The 24,962-nt window shown below is 53.3% G+C and overlaps 8 protein-coding genes across 8 annotated transcripts; 3 read left to right on the top strand and 5 right to left on the bottom strand.

The window, feature by feature from the left end:
- Positions 1-1,107: 1,107 nt before the first annotated feature.
- Z520_04558 (TATA-box-binding protein) lies at positions 1,108-2,048 on the bottom strand (the record flags this gene model as incomplete). Its single annotated transcript, XM_016775064.1, has 4 exons — positions 1,108-1,124; positions 1,177-1,591; positions 1,647-1,734; positions 1,795-2,048. 4 exons carry the CDS (start codon positions 2,046-2,048, stop codon positions 1,108-1,110), a joined length of 774 nt encoding a protein of 257 aa, XP_016634044.1.
- A 2,359-nt stretch (positions 2,049-4,407) lies between these two features.
- Z520_04557 (uncharacterized protein) lies at positions 4,408-4,734 on the top strand (the record flags this gene model as incomplete). The annotated part of the gene is made up of 1 exon (XM_016775063.1): positions 4,408-4,734. The coding sequence occupies one exon, from the start codon at positions 4,408-4,410 to the stop codon at positions 4,732-4,734; it is 327 nt and encodes a 108-aa protein (XP_016634043.1).
- A 1,213-nt stretch (positions 4,735-5,947) lies between these two features.
- Positions 5,948-7,930, bottom strand: Z520_04556 (uncharacterized protein; the record flags this gene model as incomplete). Its single annotated transcript, XM_016775062.1, has 2 exons — positions 5,948-6,047; positions 6,123-7,930. 2 exons carry the CDS (start codon positions 7,928-7,930, stop codon positions 5,948-5,950), a joined length of 1,908 nt encoding a protein of 635 aa, XP_016634042.1.
- Positions 7,931-8,449: 519 nt separating this feature from the next.
- On the top strand, positions 8,450-9,322 carry Z520_04555 (uncharacterized protein; the record flags this gene model as incomplete). The annotated part of the gene is made up of 1 exon (XM_016775061.1): positions 8,450-9,322. One exon carries the CDS (start codon positions 8,450-8,452, stop codon positions 9,320-9,322), a length of 873 nt encoding a protein of 290 aa, XP_016634041.1.
- Positions 9,323-10,478: 1,156 nt separating this feature from the next.
- Z520_04554 (uncharacterized protein) lies at positions 10,479-11,513 on the top strand (the record flags this gene model as incomplete). Its single annotated transcript, XM_016775060.1, has 1 exon — positions 10,479-11,513. The coding sequence occupies one exon, from the start codon at positions 10,479-10,481 to the stop codon at positions 11,511-11,513; it is 1,035 nt and encodes a 344-aa protein (XP_016634040.1).
- Positions 11,514-11,866: 353 nt separating this feature from the next.
- On the bottom strand, positions 11,867-16,605 carry Z520_04553 (uncharacterized protein; the record flags this gene model as incomplete). The annotated part of the gene is made up of 2 exons (XM_016775059.1): positions 11,867-16,500; positions 16,554-16,605. The coding sequence occupies 2 exons, from the start codon at positions 16,603-16,605 to the stop codon at positions 11,867-11,869; spliced, it is 4,686 nt and encodes a 1,561-aa protein (XP_016634039.1).
- A 1,741-nt stretch (positions 16,606-18,346) lies between these two features.
- Z520_04552 (uncharacterized protein) lies at positions 18,347-20,079 on the bottom strand (the record flags this gene model as incomplete). The annotated part of the gene is made up of 5 exons (XM_016775058.1): positions 18,347-18,908; positions 18,967-19,450; positions 19,506-19,623; positions 19,679-19,890; positions 19,950-20,079. 5 exons carry the CDS (start codon positions 20,077-20,079, stop codon positions 18,347-18,349), a joined length of 1,506 nt encoding a protein of 501 aa, XP_016634038.1.
- Positions 20,080-21,806: 1,727 nt separating this feature from the next.
- Positions 21,807-23,383, bottom strand: Z520_04551 (uncharacterized protein; the record flags this gene model as incomplete). The annotated part of the gene is made up of 2 exons (XM_016775057.1): positions 21,807-22,819; positions 22,876-23,383. 2 exons carry the CDS (start codon positions 23,381-23,383, stop codon positions 21,807-21,809), a joined length of 1,521 nt encoding a protein of 506 aa, XP_016634037.1.
- Between the last annotated feature and the right edge of the window lie 1,579 nt (positions 23,384-24,962).

Here is a 24,962-nt window from a genome sequence, read left to right as displayed (position 1 = left end):
TTATTAAGGTCCTCATAAAATTGGACAGCCTTGAAAGACTCTCTTATTTCCCCCCTTTTCTTTCTCTCCATTTCTCTCTCCCTCCCTCTCTCTCTCTCTCTCTCTCTCTTGGCCTCTAACACTTTCCACCAGTTCTGCTTTCTGCAGTATGGTGTCGAGTGAGAAAGCAAAAGCAGGATCAAATCAAGTCTAACAGCACATGTGTCCATACCCTGTACATTCACACATGCCCAGTCTACAGATCAAGAGCACATGCTTCCTCGGTTCACCTGATGTCACTACTACAGCAGCACCCCACCTAAAGTCCCGGATCACCAAGTCACGCATGTGTCAGACTTCCAACGACAACTCTACGGAATGAAACAGTGGCAGAAGGGATGAGAATTCATATTGAGCTATCATCATGCAGTCGGTGAGCAGCACGACTACGATCAAGGTATCGTGCCAACCCTCTCATCCCTTCACTCCATTCAGAGTCCACACTCAGCATCTTCTGCTGCTTCTATCACAAACAATCTGGGCAAATGGGCAGCATCTCACTTGCCCATCTACTTTTTTTTCTTTTCCATGACGCAAAAAGTTCCAGTCATGGATGGAGAACCATGCTTTGAAAAGTAAAGTTAAGCCTCCCTGATTCTGCAAAGCTTTCCGTGCGCCGGATAGCCACTGGTCGGTGGTGTGTTGTCTCTCACCACCACTTGACCAGGAACGGGCAGAGGAAACTGAAGATATTCCACACAAGACGGTATGCGAAATCGACCAGCGCCGATACCGTCCCCCAAGCTGATATCCCATTGTCGATGAGACCCAATGTCTAATAAGGTGTAAGCAGGCCGACACCACCCACGCCCTTTTTGGTGCCTTTGCCCCACGAAACAATATGGAGGGATTTCGCTCAAAAACGCCATGCAATGCTCATAGATAGTCGTGACACGGGCGAAAAAGAAAGTTTAAGATTTGGTGAGTTGTTGGTTTCAGAGTCATGCTTGGCTTGCAAGATACAGCACTTAAGCATGCTGGCATTCCCGCTGCGACAGGGTGACCATTGTCGAGGGGAGCCGAAGATAAATATTGACTGTTGATACACGGCTAACGGGAAAAGCAGATCTAGACTTTGCGGAAGTCTAGGCCAGATTAGCAAGTTCAGCAGGTAACAAAGGTTCAGACGATGCTTACCTGTTAGCGTAGGGTAGATCTGCTCGAAAGCTTGATAGATCTCCTCACGGACCTTGGCACCCGTGAGCACAATCTTGCCGCTGACAAAGATCAACAAGACGATCTTTGGCTTGATCATGCGATAAATAAGACCAGGGAACAATTCAGGCTCATACGAGCTGAAGGGATGATGCTTGGACGCAAGACCCTCCAGTCGAATGGGGAACTTGATGTCGCATGAACCGACAATGTTCTGGATCTTGAAGTCGGTGAACTTGGCGTTGAAGCCCAACTTTTGAATGATACGAGCGTACTTGCGGCTTGCAAGTTTCGAATCATCTTCCGACTTGGCGCCAGTGACAACCATCTTGCCTGATGCGAAGATCAAGGCCGTGGTTTTGGGGTCACGGATACGCATGATGACAGCGGCAAAACGCTACATCGATCAGTCAGTGTTGAGGATATCGACACATAAGTGAGCGATAGCTTACCTTGGGGTTGTACTCGGCGTTGCGGGCATGGAGTGCAATCGTCTTGAGATCAAGACGACAGTCCAAGTTGACCGTAGCAACGATATTTCTTTAGAGATGTTAACCTCTGCTGACCTTGAAAAAAGGACAACAAAGGGACAATACTCACTGCAAGGTGGGCACAATACCACTCACGCCAGCGCCAGGTGTTGCGCCAGGGGTTTGTGGAGCCTGAACGGCGTTTCCTCCCTGCGGACCATTGGTCTTCCCATCTGCGTACGAGCCACCTATGAGGTTTTGTCCATCTTTCTCAGAGGAGGGCGGTGTCAGGTCCCCAGCACCACCGGGGAACGACAGAGACGCGGGAGAGGTGAAGGCCTTGGCCTGTTGCGCGGTGGACGGATGAGTGGTAAGAGATTCCATGATTGCAGGAATGTGAGGTTTGTCAATGCGGCGCAATCAAGCGGTCGCAGTGGGTGTATCCTTGTCGATGAGGGTGATCGATGAAGGATGAAAGCAGTCTGTAGAGAATTTATAGAAAGTCAGGTTAGGCTGGCGGAATGATAAGTGACAACAAGGTGGCGAGGGTGAGGCAGAGAGGCGATCGATCGTGTCGGTCGGTGCGAGGCTCGACTTTGAGGCCAAAGTGAATTTCGACTGAATTCACTCGAGCCAGCAGTAGGTAGCCGCGGCGTCAACTCGACGACGACGATGGGATTGTAGATCGGAGAATCGACCTGAGGAAGAGGTAGAGAAGATGGATGTGGTGGTGGTTTCGTACCGAGATGCGGGAGATGAACAACTCAATGTCTCCCCTACAACACAACTGCCCTACTTCCAAGTGACAATGAGTCGGTCGACCGGTGAAGCTTGTCTCAGATCAGGTCTGCAGAGAAGTTTTGGTCCGATCTGGAGGGACGACGACGAGGTTGGGAGAACGCGGGAGCAAGAGGAAGCAAGAGTGCGTAGATTTGCGATTGCGAATTACTTAAGAGCGGAAAGCGCGAACAGTCTATTGTGGCTTGGTCTTCTTTTCTTTGTTTCCTTTGTTTGCCCTTGTGAAGAGAGTGGCAGGCGCAGGGATCGCAGGTGAGATCTTTGGGTTTGGCCAAACTTCGGATCTGGTTTGCGGGATGCGCCCAAGGGATATTTATGTGGCGGCACGATGATGTGGGAGAGTCAATCGATGCCAGAGGAGGATATAAGAGGATCAATCGCAGGCTGGCAAGAATGCGCTGTGGTGGCCGTGCGAAGAATTGAGGGGGTGGGATGGGAGTCTGGCAGGAGGGAGTGCCAAGAATCAAAAAATGTCAGGAAAAAGAGGTCGGCTGCACTTCGCGCGGAAAGAGGGCGAGGGAGGGTTTTATAGTGCCAGGCAGTCGCCACAGAGCGCAGACTGCAAACCCCGCCGTGGAAGGGCCGCTATCCTACAACGGGCCTAGTAGGTGTCATCTGGGCGCCCAAGCTTGCTGCAATCAAGCCCACCTTGCACTCTCCTCCACCAGGAATCTGCCCAGCAACTCGCCTGCGCAGTCCACTGCAGCCCCCGTCCAGCCACCCCTGCACCTTTTTCGCCCTGCGCTTTGTGGTTTGCACCTTATCTGCCCCTTTTTTTCCTTCCCCTCTGGCTTGCTGCATACCACTCCTGGGCATTCCTGCCTAATCCGCCCTGCCGTGACCCCCTAAACTAAAGTATGCATGATGCATCAACAACAAGAAAATCAGCCTGCCCTCGAGTCGTGCCATCATCTCAGCATCATGGAAAGAAAAAAGGTGAGCGTGAAACAAATTTTTCACTATTCGGATGGACATGTCAAGACTGGGAAGGGAACTCCGGTACGTGGGTCGTGATCACGTGTTTCAGGCTTTTTCTGCTGGAGATGGGCGAAGTGGCATCACTGGCAACTTGGCAAGAGCAGTCGTTTGCCGCCGCCCACATCCCATGGGTTTTGTTTGCCATACGACGCGGGCCAGGCAAACCCAGCTGTTGGAAACCCATCAGTCAGCTGTCAAACACACCTGCTTTCTGGCTGGGACTCGGATGCCGTCTACCGCGGGCTTCCACGATAGCAAACGATCCAAGCCAGTTACCCAGGTACCTAGGTACTAGTAGGCATGGGTGACAAGGAGAGAGAAGAGAAAGAGAGAGTGAAACTGGGAGGGCAGAGAGAAGCTGCAAGGGAGGAAAATGGTGAGATGCGGAAATGAGTCACGACCCTGACGCGGTGTGGCCGATCGGTCGGTTGATTGTTTCACATGCTGGCTTGGCATGCCACTCGTGGGCGGTGGTGGGCGGTGGTGGGCGGTGGTGGCAGGGATGACGACGCCCTGCCAGCCAATCACCCTCCGGAAACTGTGTCCAGAAAGTCCGGCCAAAGACTCTCCAAAACCGGTGTCATTCTAGCCAATGGAGCTGCGGGACTTTACGAAGGATCCACACTCGGCCCACCTTCTCAGCTTGCCCGGGCCTCTGCTCTCGGAGAGCTGCCCTTTTCGGTCATTCAGCCTTGTTGATCCCAGCCTCAGCATCAAGGCTGCAATATTGTCACCACCACCGTTCATTCTGACCATGGCATCACGAAAAATAGGCGATGTCCCAATTGAGGTAGTATTTCATTTGCGTGATGCTTGATATGGCCTCGTTGGCTGGACCATCCGCGCTGTATCGTTTTTGTTTCAGACTCCTCGTAAGCACTCTTGGGCCAGCTAACCATCTCCTCGTAAGACCTGCTGTGGTCGCAACATCCAAGGCTGCAGCCATATAGAAAAGACGATTTCTTCGATGTCCATCTCAAAGTATGATTCTGCGACTGACCAAGCGAACGAACATGTGCAATTGCAAGCCCCTCGCACTCGTCAACCAAGCTGTGAACGCTGTCGTGATGCGTTCACAACGTACTCGCGCACTGCCGGTCTGCTCTTCAGCACCGTCGATATTGTCCGAACAGATGCGAGGCAGTGGTTGACCGTGGTTACGAGATCCCAGGTCGACCGGGGCCGGGCGCAGCAAGAACAGGTTCAGGTCAACATCCGCAAACCGCCAAAGGCCCTGATTCGACCCGACATCCACAAACCACCAAAGACCCTGGTCCGACGGCGACCCGATTGAGGTACCGTAGAAGCTATGATAACGAGGACGAGAGGCCGCTCTTCACACCGAACCAGCAGGTCTGGATTTCCACGCAGGCGATGCACGGATGAGTTGCGGGATTTGCTACGACAGCTTTCAATCGCACCAACGGCAAGGCGGACGCTTCAGATTGCTGAAAGTGAGCCTCGCTTTGCACTCCAAACGCAGGTCACCTGGCTCTGGCTATGCCTGCAGATATGCCAGACGACTCTCTCAAGGCGCATGGTTGGTTTTCAAGCCCTCCCCTCAGCAACAAAACGTTCTACAAACGCGCAGATTTCCTCTTCCCCATTACTTGCTAACAGGAAACAAGGGACCAACCCCAAGAAACGAGGGCGAGAGATCTACCGTAGCCCAGCCTTCTGCACCGCTCTTCCGCAAGAATTCACGAGGTATTTGCTGGAAGTTCCACGGTCCATGATCGGATGATCGGTTCTTTTCATGGACCAGATGAAGTGGTCGTTACATGTATGTAGGTTCTCTCCGGAGGAACGACACGGCACTGCAAAGCTCGCTGGGCGGGAGGGATTGACATGGGCATTTCATTGGGGATTTGCGGTAGGTTCTATTATTGGTAGATAACACTTGGAGCAACGAGCCTTTACAAGGACTATCACGATTGTAGAGGCGAAGAGCTACGCTAGTTCAACCTTGGACAAGCTGGGTCGATACAAGAGATGCCATTCTCAAATGGAGACCACCTGCAGGATATATTCAATTGGCTACCTAGGTATATGCGACTGGTACACGGCGATGAGGTAGTTGGCTGCTCTTTGTCCTGCAATGTCTTTGAATATACTTTTCCCGCTCTCTCCTAGATAACCTCCCCTATTCTCCTTCGAAAACTCCCTGCGGTGGAAATGTATCGCGTTGCACTTGCTCCTTTTTGTTCGGACCTCGCAGGTGGTTACAGGTGGTTGTTTATATAGAGAGTGACGGGATGGCCGGCACTCGAGATCAGGACCGTTCTTGTACTGTATGTAGCAAGATCAGACACCATGATACCTTTCACAAGCTGATTGCACAGGCCTCAAGCCTATCGTACGCGGATCCCGCCAATGATCAAAACAGGCTTAGACAGAGATATCCGTGCGGCGCAATGGGAGAAAAATCCCCCTTGAGGCCAATTGAATAGGTCCTAGTCACCGCTGCATACAGGTGTCACAATATCCGCCCATGGACCATGGACCTCTCAAGTAATGCTATAGCTTGGCCCTTCACCACCTTGTGGAGTTTGCCAATTGATGTCCTGGTCTGGTACTTTGATGTCGCATGTTTTACAATGAATGCAGCTATTTTATCATAAGTAAGCATACAGGACACACCGAAAAGGCTTGAGTGTTCAGCATGAAGGAGAGGAAACTTACTTCTGAGCGTTGATCTGAAACCGTACCCCAATATCCTTGGTGTCATCCTCCACATACTCGTACACGCCGGCGGGACAGAAACGGTTCTCGACGCCTTTGTACTTGGGCCACTCCTTCTGCGCATGAGCATCCCAGTCCTTGACCTGGAGATGCACAGGTTGATCCTCTTCGTGATTCGTTCCGGTCCGTGACACGCTGGTCAAGATGTCAAAGGTGATCTCGCCGTCAGGTTTTGGGTATTCGATCTTGGGGAATTGATCTGCGGGTTTCGTGGCCGCCCAGTCCGGTTGCTTGTGCTTCAATGTCCAAGGCATCATGCCGCGGAAGACGTAGGCCTCGAGGCCAGAGTACATGATGCCACCATAGATGCCCAAAGGGTTGTGGAAGGACGGTCGCATGTTGCGCACAGCTTTGAGTTCGGGCCAGATCCAGCTTTCCCGGAGGGCGTCCTCGTAGTTGTACAGGAAGATGGTGCTTGATTCTTTGTTATGAGCGAGGGCTTGATACGCGGCTTCGGCAGCCAACATGCCAGATTTCATCGACGTGTGCGTGCCCTTGATCTTGGGCACATTGAGGAAGCCCGCAGTGTCACCGATCAGGGCGCCCCCGGGAAATGCACATTTCGGTATTGACTGGTAGCCGCCTTCGTTGAGAGCGCGAGCGCCATACGCGATGCACTTGCCGCCTTCCAGCACTGACTTGTAGAATGGATGGAGCTTCATGCGCTGAAACTCGCCGTAAGGGGATATCCAGGGATTGGCATAGTCGAGACCAACGACCAATCCCAGGCTTACCAAGTTGTCTCCGAAGTGGTACATCCATCCGCCACCATAAGTATCCTTCGTCAGCGGATATCCCATGGTATGAGATATCTCACCCTTCTTGAACTTTTCTGGTTGGATTTCCCAGACCTCTTTCACTCCGAGTCCATAGGTTTGCGGCTGGCAGTCTCTCCTCAGATCAAACTTCTTGGACACTTGCTTGGTCAGGCTTCCATGACATCCTTCGCCCAAAAGCGTCACCCTGGCGTGGAACTCCATTCCACGCTCAAAGCTGGCTTTTGCCTTCCCATTTCTCCCCACACCCTGGTCATTCGTAGCGACACCCTTAACTGCGCCTTCATTATTGTATAGGATCTCGGCTGCCGCAAAGCCTGCATATATTTCGACTCCCACCTCTTCAGCTCTCTCACCCAACCACTTGGTAAATTGACTCAGAGATATGATATAGTTGCCCTCGTTGTGCATCTGCGGCGGCGCCGGTATAGGAATGGCACCTGATTTTGTCAAGAATCGCATTTTATCCGACCCAGCAGGCGTGGCCTGCGTAAATCGATTCTCGTTGTCCTCACTCAACCAATCCGGGATCAACTCATTGATCGCTCTTGGTTCCAACACATTGCCGGACAGGATATGTGCGCCCACCTCGCCAGCTTTTTCCAGTACGACGACACGAAATTCTTCGTCCCCGGCTTCGTTGGCCAGCTGCTTTAACCGGATGGCGGCACTCAGTCCTGCTGGACCTGCGCCGACGATGCACACATCGACCTGGTCGGACTCGCGCTCGACGGAAGCTGGGTCGAAGCCTTCCTCCTCGACATCAGCGTAGCGTCGCTGCAAGCTGGCAGAAATGGAGCGTCTTTGGCCTGCAACAAAGACTGGTCTCGTGGCTCGTGACAGGTTGCGACCAGCTCGACGTGATGCGGGGCAAGCTCTGAACATTGAAGCTGAGGGTTTGGAGTAGAAGCGACATTGCTGAGCTGTTGCTGCCAGCCTCAGGAGAGGTCTAGGAAGGGATTTCGAGGCCATTGTGAGAGCTGGAGCCCAGAACAGAGGAGAGAAGGTGGGAAAGATGGTCCTTTTTTCACGAGCAGCTCGGTTTGGAAATGCTTCGGCGATTGAACATTTCGGTATGAAAGACGTCAGGGCGCAGGGGCGGCAGGGCGGTTGGCCTCGGCCCAAGCACCTAGACTGCGAGAATCACCCACCAATGGGCGTGACTGCAATCCAAAGCAATCATTCTCTCCTTCTGCCCGTCGAAGGTCCACGTCTCTGCTCTCAGTCAGCTTCGTCTCAAGGAATACATCAATACGAACCCTGTCAAGGTGAGCAGACATGTATGCAGCCAGGCAACAATGTACGGCCAGACCACAACAACCGCCTCTTAGATTCACCTTATAGACGCATGGCACCGCAGGCAGATCTATGACACGTACTGTCCGTTATCTCCGATCAAGGTGAGCGCTTCGTTCAATAGACATTACTCATGCGACAGCTTTATCTAGACCCTTCATCCTCTCTCTGCTATTCCACCTCACAACCGCCAAAATGACAGCCTACGCGCGTGTGGGCGCCTGCACAGGATCCAACAAAGGGATCGGACTGGCCATCATCCGCCAACTCGCCCTCCAATATCCGCACTCTCCACTGAACACCGGCCCTTTACTCCTCTACCTGACCGCACGAAACGAAGAAAGGGGACAGGCTGCTCTTGAGTCAATCAAGACAGACCCTCAGCTCGAACGTGCAAGAGCCTTGAGGATTCATGGCGGCCTCACCGACGTGAAATTCCTTCCCCTGGACATCGACAGCCAGCAGAGCATCGAGGAGTTTGCAGGGAGGATCAAACAAGAGCATCCCGATGGCATAGATTTCTTGATCAACAATGCCGGGATTGCCATGGACGGGTTTAATGAAAACGTGGTCAGGAAGACCCTGGGCTGCAATTATTATGGTACACTGGAGGCTACGCAGAAATTGCTGCCACATATCAAGGATGGCGGGAGACTGGTCAATGTCGCGAGCGTGGCGGGCCGATTAAGTTCCAAGTATTCGAGCTCTGTTCGATCTCGTTTCTTGTCAGCGAAAACACCAGAAGAAATCACCCAACTCATGGAAGAGTTTTCTGCTGCGGTGTCGAATGGAACCTACCAAAAGAATTGGCCAGGGGCTGCGTATGCTGTCTCAAAAGCCGGTGTCATCGGGATGACGAAGACCATCGCGGAGCAGAATGCGCAAAAAGGTAGCAAAGTCTTGATCAATAGCTGCTGCCCAGGCTACGTCAACACGGACATGACCAAAGGCAGAGGAGTGAAGACGCCAGATAAAGGAGCGCAGACGCCTGTGTTGTTGGCCATTGGGGATATCAGAGGCGCCAATGGGCAATTCTGGTCCGATGAGAGGGTTTCCAGCTGGGAGTGACGGGATATCGAATCCCTGCACAATGTATGATCAGTACACCTAGAAAGGCATTCTCAATTCTGTCACAGTTGTCCATTCCAACGCTCTATCAGACCAACTCTGGTTCTTGCTTTCATTTATCTGCTGTTTCGAGATCTCCGCTACCAAGGAGTAGGCACTAGCCACAGATTCTGACCACCTCTCGATAACCACGGGCCAAGGAGAGCAAAAGCAAAGAAGAGCTGAGTCGTAGTATATGTGGACACCTGAAGGGCTCCCACATCTCGAATCCTTGTCCGTACTCGGTGGGTGGCAGCCTACTAATAGTGGTAGTAGTAGCCCTGACAAGGCTCCCAAAAACCAGGGGGATTATCCGACTCTCCGGTTTGTCTTGCATACTCCGAACCCGTAAGCAGCCTGCATCTTTCGCGAGTGTCATCCAAATCCAACCTCAAACCCACTCACGCACCACTTCGCACCATTTCGCACGAACAGTAGGTGAGTGAATTGAGGTCTTTGAGACACTGAATCTCCCCTATCTGCAGGTGCTCTTCTTTCTGCAGATGGTTACGATCAACACACCCAAGGCTCCAGCCCCAGTCTCTCAGGCACGCCGGTCCACTTTCTGTTCCCTCATTATTGGCGCGATTTGGTTCCACACTCAATCAAGAACAACAACGATACCAACCGAGGCAAAGAGCGAAGGTTCACGTAGATGACACTCGGTGTTAAGGTAAGTCGTCAACAGGACGAGATGAATTCGGAAAAAGAGGAGGGAGGAGAATGGTCCTTATCTCCTCTGCCTTGCAGGGTGAGCAGAGGTCACGCATGGCTTTTAGGGGACCATCAAGGAGACGGGAAGGAAAGACGGTACATGAAGACGGTACGTGGAAGGGAAGAGGTAAGGGTCTCGTTGATATAAAGAGTCTTGAAGAGCACGACATGGAATGGGATGTCCAAGATCCCGACTTCAGAAACGAAAACCAACTGCCACTTCGACTCTTTCTTCAGAGGCAAGAAAGAGAAAAGAAAGAAGAATATATCGATCAAGCATTCAAGAACACGCTTTCATCAATTCAAATTCCCATCTCCAGCCGCTGAAAGCAACTGATCCCCCAGTATTCCCCACCTCTGACCCCGGTTTGAAAGGATAGACTGTCTCGCTTCGCTCAACAGGATGAACAACCCGCTACGCCCAAGCCACCTCCCCTCCAACCTCGGCGGACCAGGCGACTCGCGCCCGACGGCCTTGCAAATCATCGCAGACAACCACTTGGAAAACGCGCTTGGTGACAAAGTCATGCTTGTGACGGGCTGCTCGAGCGGTCTGGGCGTCGAAACCGTCCGGGCCCTCGCGGCCACGGGGGCAAAAGTGTACGCGACGGTCCGAAACCTCTCCAAAGGCCGCGCCGCGCTGGCGGACCTCCTGGACGGTGGAAAAGGGCGGGCGCGAGTCGAGCTCCTCGAGCTCGACACGGCAGATTTTGCGAGCGTGCGGCGTTGCGCGGCGACCTTCCTCGAGCGCGAAGAGAAGCTGCACGTCCTGGTCAACAACGCGGGCGTCATGGCGATTCCGCAGCGCGAGGTGACGCGGGACGGACAAGAGCTGCAGTTCCAGACGAACCACCTCGGCCACTTTTTGCTGTTCCAGCTTCTCAAGCCCGCGCTGCTTAGGGGGGGTGCGACGCCGGGTTTCCATTCACGCGTGGTCAACGTCTCGTCCATCGGCCACCGCGCGAGTCGAGTCATGTTTGACGATCTGACTTTGTCAAAACCGGGAGCTTACACTCCCTTCGGCGCGTACGGCCAGTCCAAGACGGCGAATATATACATGGCCAACGAGATCGAACGGCGCTACGGCGGTCCCAGAGGCGTCTTGCACGCCTGGTCGCTGCACCCCGGGGGCATCGCCACGGGTCTAGCCGTGCACGTCGACTTCTCGGCCATCCTCGCGCTTCCCGAGGTCCAGCGCACGACCAAATCCGTCGAGCAGGGCGCCGCCACCACGGTCCTCGCGGCCGTCGATAAGGAGCTGGAAGGCGCCGGCGGGAAATTTTTGGATGATTGTACCGTCGCTCCACAGGTTAGGGGCGATCAGGCTGAGGTGTTGCACGCGCCGGGACATGCTGAGTGGTGCTATGATGTTGGGGAGGCGAGGAGGTTGTGGAGTGTTAGTTGCCAGATCGTGGGGGTTGAGGATGATGATGAGTGAGTGAGTGAGTGTGTGGGTGGGCGTGAAAAATGATAATAATGATAGTATTTGCTGGGTGTGAGTGCTCTGGGTTATTGAGCCCGTTGAAACACTGCGTTGAGAAAAGCTACACACACATAGGCAAACAGACAAACATCTAACTACGTTCCGAAATATATATTGGTTCAGATGCTTTCTTATTACATTCCATGTAGCAGTCGTAAACAGATCTATATTTCGCTTCCAAGGCAGATTGCGTCTTTTACTCGCTAGAGAACTATACTTACAAGAAACTCACGAAGCGCGTGCATGTCCCACTGATCAGATCGTGGTCAGATACCCCCTACCTCCGGTTCATTCATTGTCTTACTCCCTCACCTCCTCTTCCCCTTGACCAACCCCTTCACCACCTCAATCAGCCTCTCCGCCGTGCCAGAGACATAGCGCATCCCGAAGCTCCACTTCCTGACTCTGACGGTGTAGATGAAGAAATAGACCAGTAGCCAATTCGAGCACACAAAGACCAAGAAGATGCCAAAGTCGCGCCACTGCTCGTTCGGCTTGGTGTTGAGGGTGGAGAGATACTCCTTGCCCGTCGCATACGGACAGTACGCGCACGTGCCGTTGGCCAGGGTGCTCACATACCCCAGACCGGACGAGTCGATGAACGGCTGGGTGTACGACTGGCAGGTCTGGCCCGGCGGGGCGTTGTAGAGCGTCGACTCGCCCGGCGCGCACCGCACCGTCAGGTCTTTCATTGTCGCTGAGAGCACTCCCCGCAGCCACCACGTAGATGGGTTGACATAGTACATCCAGTATCGCCAGAACACGGGCAGTTGGTCGTACGGCCTCACGATACCGTTGAAGATGGAGACCATCACAAAGAAGAACGGCAGCGTGTTGGATATCACCGTGAAGGAAGGGGCAAAGGCGCAGATCCACTGGCCCCACGACGACATGAAGAAGTAGAACAGCATGGTCATCAGGAACATGTAACCCGCAGTCTCACTGTCGCGTGGGAGTCCAGTCGGGTAGTACCACAGCAGCCAATAGATGACGGAGCTGATGATGGCCGTGGGCACCTCGGCGACAACCTGTGCGGTGCAGAATGCGAACCACCCGTAAATCCGAGACGGGTATTCACGCGCTTCCCACAATGCGCGGTTTTGGTAGAACTTGGGCACGACGCCGTTGACGATGGTCGGCGGGATGATAATGATGAGGAAAGAGGTGAAGAACCGTTCTTGCAGCGATGCCACCGAGTTGTCGAGGTTGTAGAATGTGAACCCGTTAAAGATGCCGATGATGACGCTGGTGAAGAGCTTCGCGTACAGATATGACGGATCGCGCCAGTACGAGCGGAACGTCCGCTTCATGAGCTCGTACGTCTGTAGGGGAACGGGAGCAGCAAACGCGCGCTGTTCCTTCACTTCCTTGAGCGGCTCCTTGGATCGTTCTTCCTTGAGCCGTTGGATCTCCTTGAGCATGGCCGCGTTCTCTTCAGACTCGAGCCATTCTTTGTTCCAGTTGACTCGTTTTCCGTCCGCTCGTCTCTTTCCTCCCTTCGCGGCAGTCTCGAGAATAAACTCGGCCACGTTCTTGTTGGGCGGGCATTGAGTACCTCGTTTTGCAAAGTATTCGATCACAGCCGACCCGTTTTCTCCAATGGGACCAAAGTAGAACGGGTTGCCGCCGGGGTTCAGAGCCAAGACCATGTCAAATTGCTGGATCAGCATCGAAGAGGGCTGGTGAATGGTGCAGATGATGGCTTGACCAGCTTGCGAAAGCTTCTTCAGGAACCGGACAATCGAGAAGGCAGACTGAGAATCCAAACCACTGGTCGGCTCGTCGAGGAACAGGAGCAATTCGGGCTTGGCAGCCAGTTCAACACCAATGGTCAGTCTCTTGCGCTGTTCAACACCCAGAGAGCCAATGATGGCATCCTCAATGTCGTGGAGTTCCAGCAACTCGATGATGTTGTTGACATAGTCAAGCTTCTCCTGCTTTGGCACATTCCGATCTTGTCTCAAAATCGCCGAGAACTCGAGAGCTTCACGAATAGTGGCAGCCTCGTCGTGTAAGTCCATCTGCTCGCAGAAGCCGGTGCCTCGCTGAAATTCGATTCCAAGAGGTCGTCCGTCGACAAGCATGTCCCCAGACACAGTGCCCATTGTCTGCCGCTGCGAGAGCGTGTTGAGCAAAGTTGTCTTACCGGCTCCAGAGGCACCCATCAGAGCGATCATCACTCCAGGTTTGACATATCCGTTAACTCCGTTGAGCAATTTTCTCTTTCCGCCTTGGTATGGGACTTCATACTCGACATTCTCCCACGTAAAGACACTCTTGCTCTTGGCGATGCCGCTGGCGATCGCGTTCTGCTCATCCTTCATATTTTCTGAGGTACTGCTCGAAACTGGATCCGCGGGTGTCACAGCCTCTTCCTCATCCGCGTGTTTGGCCTCTTCGCCGACCATCTCCTTTGCCTTGCGGGTTTTCTTGAATATCAGCGCACCACCACCACCTCCTGTGAATGTGAAATACTCAGATCCGAAAGCGGTAATGAGTATGTAGAGTACTGTAAAAGCAATGACGACCCCAAAGTTTCGCCAGAGGTGTGATCGAGAATAGCCAAAAGAAGTCTGAAAATAAGCATCCCCGCTGACTCTGGTGCTGCCCAGGGTAGCTCCGGTAAGTGAACACCCTTGATAACCCGGCTGGGCGTTGGGGCCACGGGGAACCAAGTTTGAGGGAGAGCATTCCATCAATCGACCATGGAATTCGTTCGTTAACACTGCTTCGTACGAGTATGCCACAGGATTGATGTAGAACAACCAACCAAACCAGATCACATCCCCCGTTAATATAGTCTTGGGAATTGTGTAACCGACAAAGATGACCAGGAGGTTGAGCGCAAGACCGGAGAATCGGACGGCGTCATCGATTGTGGGGCTGAAGGCTGCAAACATCCGATAGAGAGCTGTGATGCAGATCGTGGTGATATACACGAAAAGGAGGGTGATGAAAAACTTGCCAGCTTCGACATCGAGATTGGCCATAAAATAGAGGACAATGGTGAAGACGACAGCCTGGACCAGGATAACCGGCAGATCGAGAACAACTCTGGCGATAACCACAGCGCTGGGCCGATAGAACGCATAGTCGCGATGTCGTTCAATCACGACACGACCGCTGACCGCTCTCACCAGCTCAGTCAGTTGAAGCCAGCCCAGGAACACAATAGAGAAGAAAAGAGCGCCACCCCTAGAGAAGGCGCCGCTGGTATCCAGACTTTCTCCATAAAACAAAGACCCAACAATGAGAGCGTTCGAAACGATGATGAAAGCCTTAGTGTACAGGGTGGACTTGTCGCCCCAAAACAGCCAAAACTCGCGGAGTGTGCAAGCCATGACCTGACGCCAAAAGGAGACGGTATAGCTGGATTGCGTTGAGATGAGCTTGCTGTTGCTCTTTTGTTCCTGGACAGCCTCCTGGAATCGCCTGGCATCCGAACAATCAGAAGATTTGATTTCGGACTCGTAGCGTTCGACTTCGGCAAGCACTTCTTTGTAGATGCCTGATTTGCGGTATGCCGCCTCCAACTCTTGTGCAGTTTTGGGTGTCGATGCTTCCATGCCACTTCGGAACTGGCGCTCGTTGGGGTCGCCCACGGAAGTCAGGAAGTCCGCCGTGGTCTGTCGCTCGGGAGCATGGAATCCTAAGTCAATGAAATACTGCCGCGCCTGCTTCGCCGGACCTTGGTAGATCATGCGACCCTGTTCAATAACCAAGACTTTATCCATGAGTTCATAGATACCTTCACCTGCCTGATACAGAGTGACGACGGTCGTCCGGTTGGAAATGTCAGTCATGACCCGGAGCGATTTTGCATAGTCCAAAGCGGTGGAGGCATCTAAGCCGCGCGTCGAGTTGTCCCAACAGACCACCGTTGACTTTGTCGCCAAGGTCTCAGCGATGCCAACTCGTTTTCGTTCACCCCCAGAAACACCTCGCACATACTCGTTTCCCACCAACGTGTCCCTTGTGTGGGAGATTCCAAACATCTTGAGGAGCGCATCGATGATGATGGGGATGGTGCTAGCATCATGCTTCTTGGTCTTGTTCATCAATGCGAACTTCAGGGTCTGCCACACGGTCAAATTGGGGAGGTGTTGGTCGTCCTCTGGATTGTAGTTGACTTCGCCGCGGTAGCTCTTCTTTTGTTCCTCGGCGGAGATACCCCCGTAAGTGACTAGACCTTCGACACCGGCAAAGCTCTCCCGTTGGTTGGCAATGACCTTGAGGAAGGTCGAACAGCCTGATCCCGGACGCCCGAGCACCAGCATCATCTCGCCATCGCGGACACTGCCAGTAAAATCGTGGATCAGATCCCTCGTCGGAGGCGGCTTGCCAAATTTGAGAGCAGGGACGAATCGGGTCACAAGGTGGTACAAGTCGGGTCCAAAAGTGCCCACGATGGCCTCTGGAAGAGTCTTTGTGAAGGTAGCTTGAGCACCGACACCTTTCACCGTGAGGTTCCTGAACAGCACCCCGACCTTCTTGGCCGACTCGCCCGTCTCGGTCCGTTTTTCGAAATGGCCGTCCTTGAGAAAGGCACCCAGATCCAGGTCATCCTCCTCGACCGGCTCCGGACCGGCCTCTTTGTCCCAAGTTGTATCGGTGCTGGCTCTTGAGGCTGTTGTTCGGGTGCGAGCCATCGAGGGGCGTGATCGACCTCTGGAGAGCCAAGTCCTGGCCTTTTCGGCACCGGATTCGCGAGTTGCGGTACGTTGCAGACTGATCTTGGAGATTCCGCGGCGGATCTCCTCGAATTCTGCCATGGCCTCTTCGCGGCTGACGGGGCCTCCGACATCACGCTCACCCCACGTCCCCTCTCGCTCCTGGCTCTGGCTTCTTGACGGTTCTCCAGATCCATGCGGCGAAGGCATTGTGCTTGTATCCTGCGAGAGTTGCCCTGGCAATGCCACATTGTGCAGGTTCGCGAGAGTCGCTAGACTGGTTAGCATTTGGGAAGATATAGGGTCTGGTTCAGCTAGAACTCACGCTCGAGGCCGTACCGCCGCCGAAACATTTCTCCACTGTGCTGGTTGAACATCTTGCCTCAGTGTCTGGTTGAGTGCTTGAAGATATGAAATCCTCGGTGGGGAGGTTAATATACAGAGCACTCTTGTCTCGGAATTGAAGTCGGAATCGAAGGTCAATGAAACCATAAGATTCAGAGGTTTGTAAGGGTCCGGCGGGTCGGACGGTGTCCGGAGATTGCCTTAGAAAACGAGGCTTGGACTTGAAGAGACAAAGAGAAGGACGTCGCAAAAAGATTTGGTAAGGCTAGGGGATGATGATGGTGAAATAGGGAACAACCAGAGGGGAAGCGAACGAATGGTGGCGCGCGGCGAGAGATGGCCCTACACCGCACGGTTTTCACAGGCGAACAAAGACCGTAGCCAAGAACTAAATCAGATCAATGACAAGTCAAGACCGGACATTGCGGAGTCCAACAAGGCCGCCAGGCACGTGGAAGAGGACGGATTTATAAGCCTGGAGCGGTGTTGGGAGCAGAAAAACAAGGGAAAGGGACAGCAACCTGGGATGTACGAGTAATGGGGATATGTGGGTGACATGGGTTCTTGGCCCGGATCACCTCATTGCAAGGGCTACATGCAGCTGGGGATTGTTTGACTGGATACAGAGAGGGAGAGAGGAAGAGAGACAGTCAGAACGAGGGGCAAATTCATTATCTCCAGCATGGACATCTGTGTCGTCACGTTGGGGAGGGGTGGACATTGAAAATTGAAAAATAAAATACCGGTGAGGTCAGGACGAGCAGGGGAAAAAGAAGCCACTACTAGGTAAGAAGTTAGAATAGATGCAGATGGGCCGAAGTCAGTGCGGGTGTCAGTGCGGGTGGGTCGTGGATGATTTTCCGGACTTAATTTTGCTCGGGTTCTTTCTCTCTTCTTCGATCTCTGCCATTCATGATTCTCTTGCACGACTCGTGTCAGCCCCTGGGACGTGGCTCATCGAGTAATAATGAATCCGTACCATGGGTGAGAAGTGCTATTTAATACGGAACAATACCACTTGCCTAATCCACTTGCTTGAGTCATGTTCTTCGGCCGAATTGCTCGGACAGCTGACTTCCCACTGGATATGAGGCACCCATGACTCCATGAGGCACTCTACTAACCTACGTCTTACGACTCCCCTGGACACAACATCCTTCCCCCCGGATCTCATCCCCATACCTCGTAATAATGATCCTTACTCGTGCGGCCTATTCGAACCATTCTCCTTCCGCCGGGCTGACCACCAGTGCCAAAAGGTGCCGCTATAGCCGGACAGCTACTAGCACACAGATGTCCAACTCACCTTGATACTGTAATTCTCCAAAAACCAGGCCTTCCCAAACGGGTGATGCTCTTATTCCTGGTTCGGACGGAGGCTCGGGCATCAGCCGACGTGCGTGACAAATGGGACTGCGAACATGGCTCGCTTATGCAGATCGAGAACCCTAAGGTATCAATCAGCATCCACCGTCCAGGATCCATCGCCATCAGATGAAGCACTCCTGCCAGTGATTGAAAAGCACCATCAGCACCACAGGCAGCACAACCCTGCACTCTTCACAAGTGGATTACCATTATTAAGTCTACTTAGGTATGTCTGTTCTCTTGTTGCACTAACGTACCATACTTGTGCATCCTTTACCTTTCGGCCTGAACCGCAACACTTGATCGCATTTCTGATTTCTTCCCCAATGGAAACTCGCAGCCATGTTTTTCGTGAGTCGTAAGATAAACCACAACTCCCCCCGTGATCCGACCCTTTCCTACGCTTCACAGCCAAACCATCACGCCGGCGCCTACTGTCGCCAAGCTAAGCACCATGCCCACAAATCCAACACCCGTGAACGAGGGAGGTCCGGAAACGCTTCTGCCAGCAGCTCCTTTAGAGGTCGTCGCACTGGCGGCACCAGCAGCAGCGCTGCCCGATGCCGTGCTGCTGGCCTTGGAGCTAATTGACGACGGGGTGACTGTCGATCTGTAAGTACTACTGACCTGCGAAGTCGAAACCGACGGCAACGTGGAAGAAGCAGAAACAGAGAGCGAAGTAGAAGGTGAAGGGGTCCCGGCGGCAGAAGGGGTCACTGTGATGCTGCCCTTCGGCACGTCGCTTGGCATACCTGCTGAGACGGCTCCAACTCCAATCGTGGGAAGAGGCGCGCTAGGGTCCACTGTCCATCCTCCTGCGGTCGAGCTTGGGCAAGCCGGCACCGTCGTCGAAACCGTCGCCGCATATTGAGCAGAACTCACACCGGTCGGGGTCAGCGTCTTCCATTGTTGTTGAAGGTTGGTGAAATCCGGCGAAATCGGGGTCGGCACTCCTTGGCGCGTGAATCTGTAATTCGGTCAGCTCGCCCGCGCATAAAACTGGTGGTTTGCAGGCCGTCATCTACCCTTGCACAATAATCGACCCGTCGTTGACGTCTGCTCCGACCTGCGGACCATACGAGACGAGTCCGTAATCGTTCGTCTCCTGAATCCACTCGTAGATGATGGCCCCGGACCAGGTGTCGACCATCTGCGGGCCAAAGATTGCAGCCTGATCGTCGAACGTCCGTGGCGGCACGGTATTGCAGCCGTCCTCCGAGAAGAAAATGGGAACCGGGTAATTCTCGGCAAGCGCCTGCAGTTCAACGTATCCTGAAGTCTGAAAAGTCGGTGTGGATCCGCACCACTCGTAGCTGTTCAATGCATAGAAGTCCAGGCGTTCTGTCACATTAGGACGGCACACCAAGTAGTCCTGGAGCATAGGCCGAAGAACGGCAGTGTCGGTTGCCGAGTAGCCGATGGGAATCTTGCGGTAGCCTTTGGCATCTTGATAACCCTTGAGGTCGGCAGCAGCAGAGAGAAGATACGGGGCAGCGCCAGAATCAGCCACTGTTGGTCCATTAGTAGGTACGCGGGCCCCAAGGGAGATAGATTTGCCACGTACAAGTATTGAGCACCTCGTTGCCCACGAAAAACCCAGCGGTGTTGTCGTATTGTTGAAAGTTGTCCATAACAGCTCTGTACGATGCTGATTTGTTCGCGGTCCACGACGAGTCAGTGTCCTGGCCTAGTGTCAGCTGCCCCATCTCTTGTCACAGTCACTCGTATCTGCCATACGTATCGAATGTATGTGGTGAAGCTGTCCATGTCCACAAACAGATAGATCCCAACAGCAGCGAAAGCGTTCATGCAACCCGAATGATCCGCAGACGCGTCCACATGGTATACACGAATGGTGTTGGCGCCCAACTGCTGCATGAGCGCGGCATCGAGTGTGCATTGGGTGGTGTTCACAAGGGGATCGTCTTCAACCAACTGGTAGGCAACACCTGCGAAGAACGCTTCAGTTAGCTTTGATCCGTGGAGTTTCCAGGTGACTCAGGCATACCTTTGATGTAAAATTGGTTGCCATCGCTCGTGAAGAACTTGGAACCGACCGCTGAGATGGTGGGAATCGCGTTTATCGTGGCGCAGATGGCCGCGAGAACCAGGAAAAACAAACCAGGTTGAGCACCCATGGTTCGTCGAGATCTCTCGAGGTCTTTGGTTAAGGAGAGGTAATATTAGAGGCAATACTGATGTCAAAACACTTTTGTAACCTGAGCAACTGAGTATTCTTCCGAGTTGGATCGCTCAGAGGTGTTGGCAGGTGTGAAGTAGCAACTTTGTGTCAGAGGTCGGGTATAAACCAACCACCAGTAGTGACAAATAATATGTGCAAAAGAAGAGAAAGGATCTCGTCCCCAAGGCAATGTGACTTGAGTGACTTTGTCGCCTGTAAGTGAAGTCTCGGTGAAGATAACGAGGGACGAGCCGCTGCTGCAGCGCTCGAGCAAAAAAAAATAGCGATGGGCAGTCGCAGTTCTCTTCACAGAGTAGGCGCGACAGCAACCGGGAGAAAACGAAGGAGAAGAAAACAGGTCATGCAAGAACGACAGACATCACCGGCGACACCAGTAACGACACTGGCAAGGACGGACAAAGGAGGAGCAAAGGGGAAAGATAAAGTGGTTGAGATTCGACGAGGGCTTCAACATGGTTCAATTCAGCCGCTGCCACCAACCTTGCGCATCCGTTGGCTACGGAAAATGCGATCAATCCTGCGACAGCATGCAACGGGCTGTACGAGGGAGAGTTCAAGCGTCACCTCCCGCTGCACGCTGCCCCGAACCTAGTCAATCGCAGGCCCAAGATGCAGGTAGTTGGGAGACGCGAGGTAGAATTGGGCCGTAGCGCGGGTGGGAGATGGACCAGTTTCATGCATTGTCCATCAAGATGCCCGTTTTGACCCATGCCGCCGAATCGATAACGCGGGTTGCTGGCTCGCTGGGTCGCTAGAGGCGCGGGTGAATTATGGCTAGGACGCAAGATTGTGCGCCTACAAGTAGCCTTTTATCTCCCGCTAATTATCTACTAGGCCACTAGGCTGCATGGGGTGGTCAAGATAGGGAACTGTGGCGGGAAAATGGGAGGTCGTGGGCATGGGATTGGGAGGTGCAGGGCCACAGGGCCTAGGGGGGGCAGCCCCCGGAGAGTTTGTCCGGATTGTCTGAAGACGAGGTACCTCGTACCTGAAAGCCGATTCCCCCTCACTCTCTCGTAAACCGTGAACCGTGAACCGTGAACCCGCTCTCCTTTTAAACTCCCCTACTGTTACTGGTATAGGGGAATGCCCGTTAAGAAGCACCTATCAGGTCCCGGTCGGAAGCGTCAAAGAACTGAGTAACCCGCATTCACGCCTTAACTTGACTGTCTTGTTTTCTCGAAGCTATCGGGAACTCCTGTGCAACTTATCCTAATTCTCGGCGTAGTGGTGAATTTGCTGAAACTTCTTCAATCTCGCTTGGTGGCGCACGTCATCCTCATATCGCGTTGCTAATTTTGATAATGACTGTCCTTGTCCTGACGAAAGACGCCGTAGACGTCAGTGTTTGATAAAGGACAATGTGTGCCAGTTCGGGACCCGAATCACATATGGCTCCTCAAACATACGGACCACTGGCACCCAACTGCTAACAGGGACGATATCTTTTGTTCATGTGCATCAACTTGTCTTCATTAGATTCGCACAGTCCGCTGGGTATCTCATTGCTCATTCATTGTCCTGTGGCTTCATATTGCGCCACTCGAAACCTCCGTTGTCAGCCCGCAACGCCTTGCTTAATCAGTTCCATTGCCATGCTGTATCCCCAGCTGCCAGCCGCGCCATGAACAATGCAGGTTCCTTGCCACTGCTGCAAAAGCATTACACAGCAGTCGTGCGCCGAACGACAAACACAGCAACCTCCAAACCAACATCTCCTGCCGTCTCCCGACTCTGGCGGATCCCATCAACCACTTCTCTTGCAAGCATGCCAGGCGTCACTTCAATCCGACCGCTTCTGGCTGGCATCCGCCCACCACTTTTGTGATAATCCACCAAGTTCTGTCGTAGCCGAGGCTGCTCTTGCTCAATGTACCACTCTTTCCACAGGGCGCGGTCTAGCACTACTTCGGCGGTCTCGGCGTGAATAACCTGGTATCGACTCGGCAGCCCTCGTGATGGTGCTCTCTGACTTAGAGCCTCGCACATCGCCGATAGCAGTTCTTGCATCTCCTCAAAGCTTTTCATACTTGCGACCGCTGCCATTCGGCCCAGTTGGATCGCAATATCTGTGTAGAGGTTGTTCAACAGGATAAATTGCCGTAGAAAAGGTTCGATGACCGGTCCGATGTATCGATTCGCAAACGTTTGTCCGCCCTGCTTGGTGGGATAGATTAGGAGTAACGAACCATCATTCGAGGACAATTCCAGCAGCCGGTCTGCCAAATAGGACCGCCTGCTCAACGTGAAAAAGTCCTCCACCTCTCGGGGAGTTGTAGGCGGAATGTACCGCTCTAGAATCGAAATATGGATGCTGCTTGGAGCCGCGATGATGTTCGATGGACGTTGGGCTACGGCATTGAAAGTCGCCGTGTGGGAGTGGTAAGCTGGAACGGTGGCCGCATGTGTGAAGACAGTGTGGTCCTGGAAGTAGTCGTCAGTCGGATAGTTGGTGTTCGGTGTCGCTGGAGGCGAGGCTGGGACTTCGTCCATGCTGATTGCTTGAAAGTATGCGTGCGTGATTGTGATGTAGGGCGGGGATGTGAAGTGATTTTGGATGTCTTCAACTACTCTGTCGAAAATTCGCCTCGTGTCGGTCGACCTTGGTTGAGAGGGTAGAGCCTGAACAACCATTTGGATCTGTTGTTGACTGGTTGGGTCGCCCGAAGAAGACACTAGACACACACCGGTCAGTAAACACGTCAATCTTGAGCCAAGTAGCGCAACATACCAAGATGTTGACAGACTCGTTCGAGCCAGTTCAATCTGCTTGGTTCGTCCCCCGCCATGTTAGATGGTTCTGGCATCCGTATCTCTGATGGACGGGATGTCGAACTAGTGCGAGGCTGGTTTTGTCTCTGGTTTGCTGAGCGGCCTTCGACGTTTGATGCAGTCTGAACACCTCCGCTAGAGTCTGTCTGTGACGGAGTCTCCCATTTGAAAGAGTCGAGATCCTCTGGAGGCGTGAGGGGAGGTACAATGCCACATGTTCCGTTGAGCACTTGTCCAAGGAACTGTGATGGATAGAAGCAGCCAGGCGCGGGCAACGGGCCTGGAAGGTTGGTAGGAGTGGCAGTAACGTCGAAAAACACTGGACGGTTTCTGGTCATATCGTGATGAGGCCCCTCCTGCTTCTCTTTCTCCACTTGCGCGATCCAAGGCCCTACAGCGTCGGAACTTCTGGTTTTACAGATTCTCGCTGTCTGTTCCCTCCAACTGAAGTAGTCTTCATGCCCCATGTTGATATCATCCAGTGACCCTAGTGACGACGACCTCCGCCGGGGCTTTGGCCGCGAAATTCGTTTCTGACCGTGTCCAATATCATTAAATGGTCTCTTCAGCCCCAGTCCGTCCAACATGGATCTTGAACCATTCCCGAGACCATCCTCCGACTTTCCAAAAACTTCTACAACGCCAGGGGTGAGTTCATCGCATCTGTCTCCGCTTGACAGACATAGGGAAAGCTCCTGTATCTGCACGACTACCGGTTGCCGTTTGGAGACAGTGGGCACGCCATTATCCAGCGACAAAGGCTGGGAGGTCATTGGCAGGGCTGATGTCGCAAGCCCATGAAGATCTGCTCGCAGGGGTAGTTGTGGAAGGGAGGTGCAAATGGGACAACAGGGCAGGCAGGTGTTGCTACTGTTGTTCTCAGGCTGATTGCCACGTAATTAGATTGCAAGCCAAAAACCCAACCGGGAAGCCGAGAGAGTTGAATTAACGAAGGACAAGAATTAAAAGTGAGTAACGATGAGGGTAGGTGGCCACTCTCTTACAGCCAAACGCTCTGCAGAACCGCCCTCTGGGCAATCGGGAACTTGCTGTGAACGAACAAAGAAGAAAAGAAGATGTCGAGACAGCACTGAGAGCACTGAAAGCACTCGGCTGTGTCGGGCCACAAGACTCATGTACGACCAGATGTGAGGGTCTTTTTTTCAGATGGCCTTGTCAACTTGAGCGGGTGAGGCGCGGTCAAGGAGCCGGGTTGGAGCACTTGCAGGTACAACACCGTAGCCTTCGCGCCATTTTTTCGAGCTCCAAAGTTACGTGGGCACCATGGGCACTCGAACAGGCGAACACGCCCAACAAGCAGCGAGAGAGGATTAGGCACAGGCATCTGGCTATGCAGAACATTGCAGTGGAGTGCCATGGAGTGCCAATCCCTAGGATTGGGGTGGTCGAGGATGACAGTTGGCGTGTTCTAGACCCTCGTCGATCGTACGAGCCACATTTCCGTGACAGGGGCCTCCGTAGCAGAACGGGAAACTCTGCTGTTTAGCCTTGGCCTCCAAACTCTTCTGTCCAGCGAACTGAGCGAGGACCAGGCCGCCAGGGGGGGCCACTGGGGGCACTTTGCGACCTTAAGCGACGCCAGTGGATCATCTTGGGCCGTTGCGCATGAGGTGCTTAGGGCTTTTCTTCACCAGAGCAATAGGCATTGGTGGGCAGTGGGTTGGAGCGCCTTGTCGAAGCTTGCTCAGAGTCGCAGGGAACAGCTCCATCTGGAGATCCATCAGGCACTTGCTCGGTACTTACCTAGGTTTACGAAGTACGACTTAAAGATCGAGTCGAAGGCTGAAGCTCGCAAGCTTTGGGCTCCCGGTTGCTGTTGCTGGTCCGTGCCCGGAAATTCGTATCCTGACGATTATGCTCTTTTGCCCAGCATATCTCGTCCTTGCATATCAGCTCCAAAACCCACGGCTTACGAGTCCTTAGCAGCCGGTGATGAAAAGGATTGGTTTGCCATTACCTTGTACTGAGAGATGCTATTATTAAGCCCCAAGCCCAAGGAGTCTGTGGCTGGCAACCATACCGAGT

Source organism: Fonsecaea multimorphosa (genome assembly GCF_000836435.1).
Source record: "Fonsecaea multimorphosa CBS 102226 unplaced genomic scaffold supercont1.7, whole genome shotgun sequence".
Lineage (NCBI taxonomy): Eukaryota > Fungi > Ascomycota > Eurotiomycetes > Chaetothyriales > Herpotrichiellaceae > Fonsecaea > Fonsecaea multimorphosa.
The sequence above is the reverse complement of the archived record's forward strand: the minus strand, read 5'-3'. Positions and strand labels throughout refer to the sequence as shown.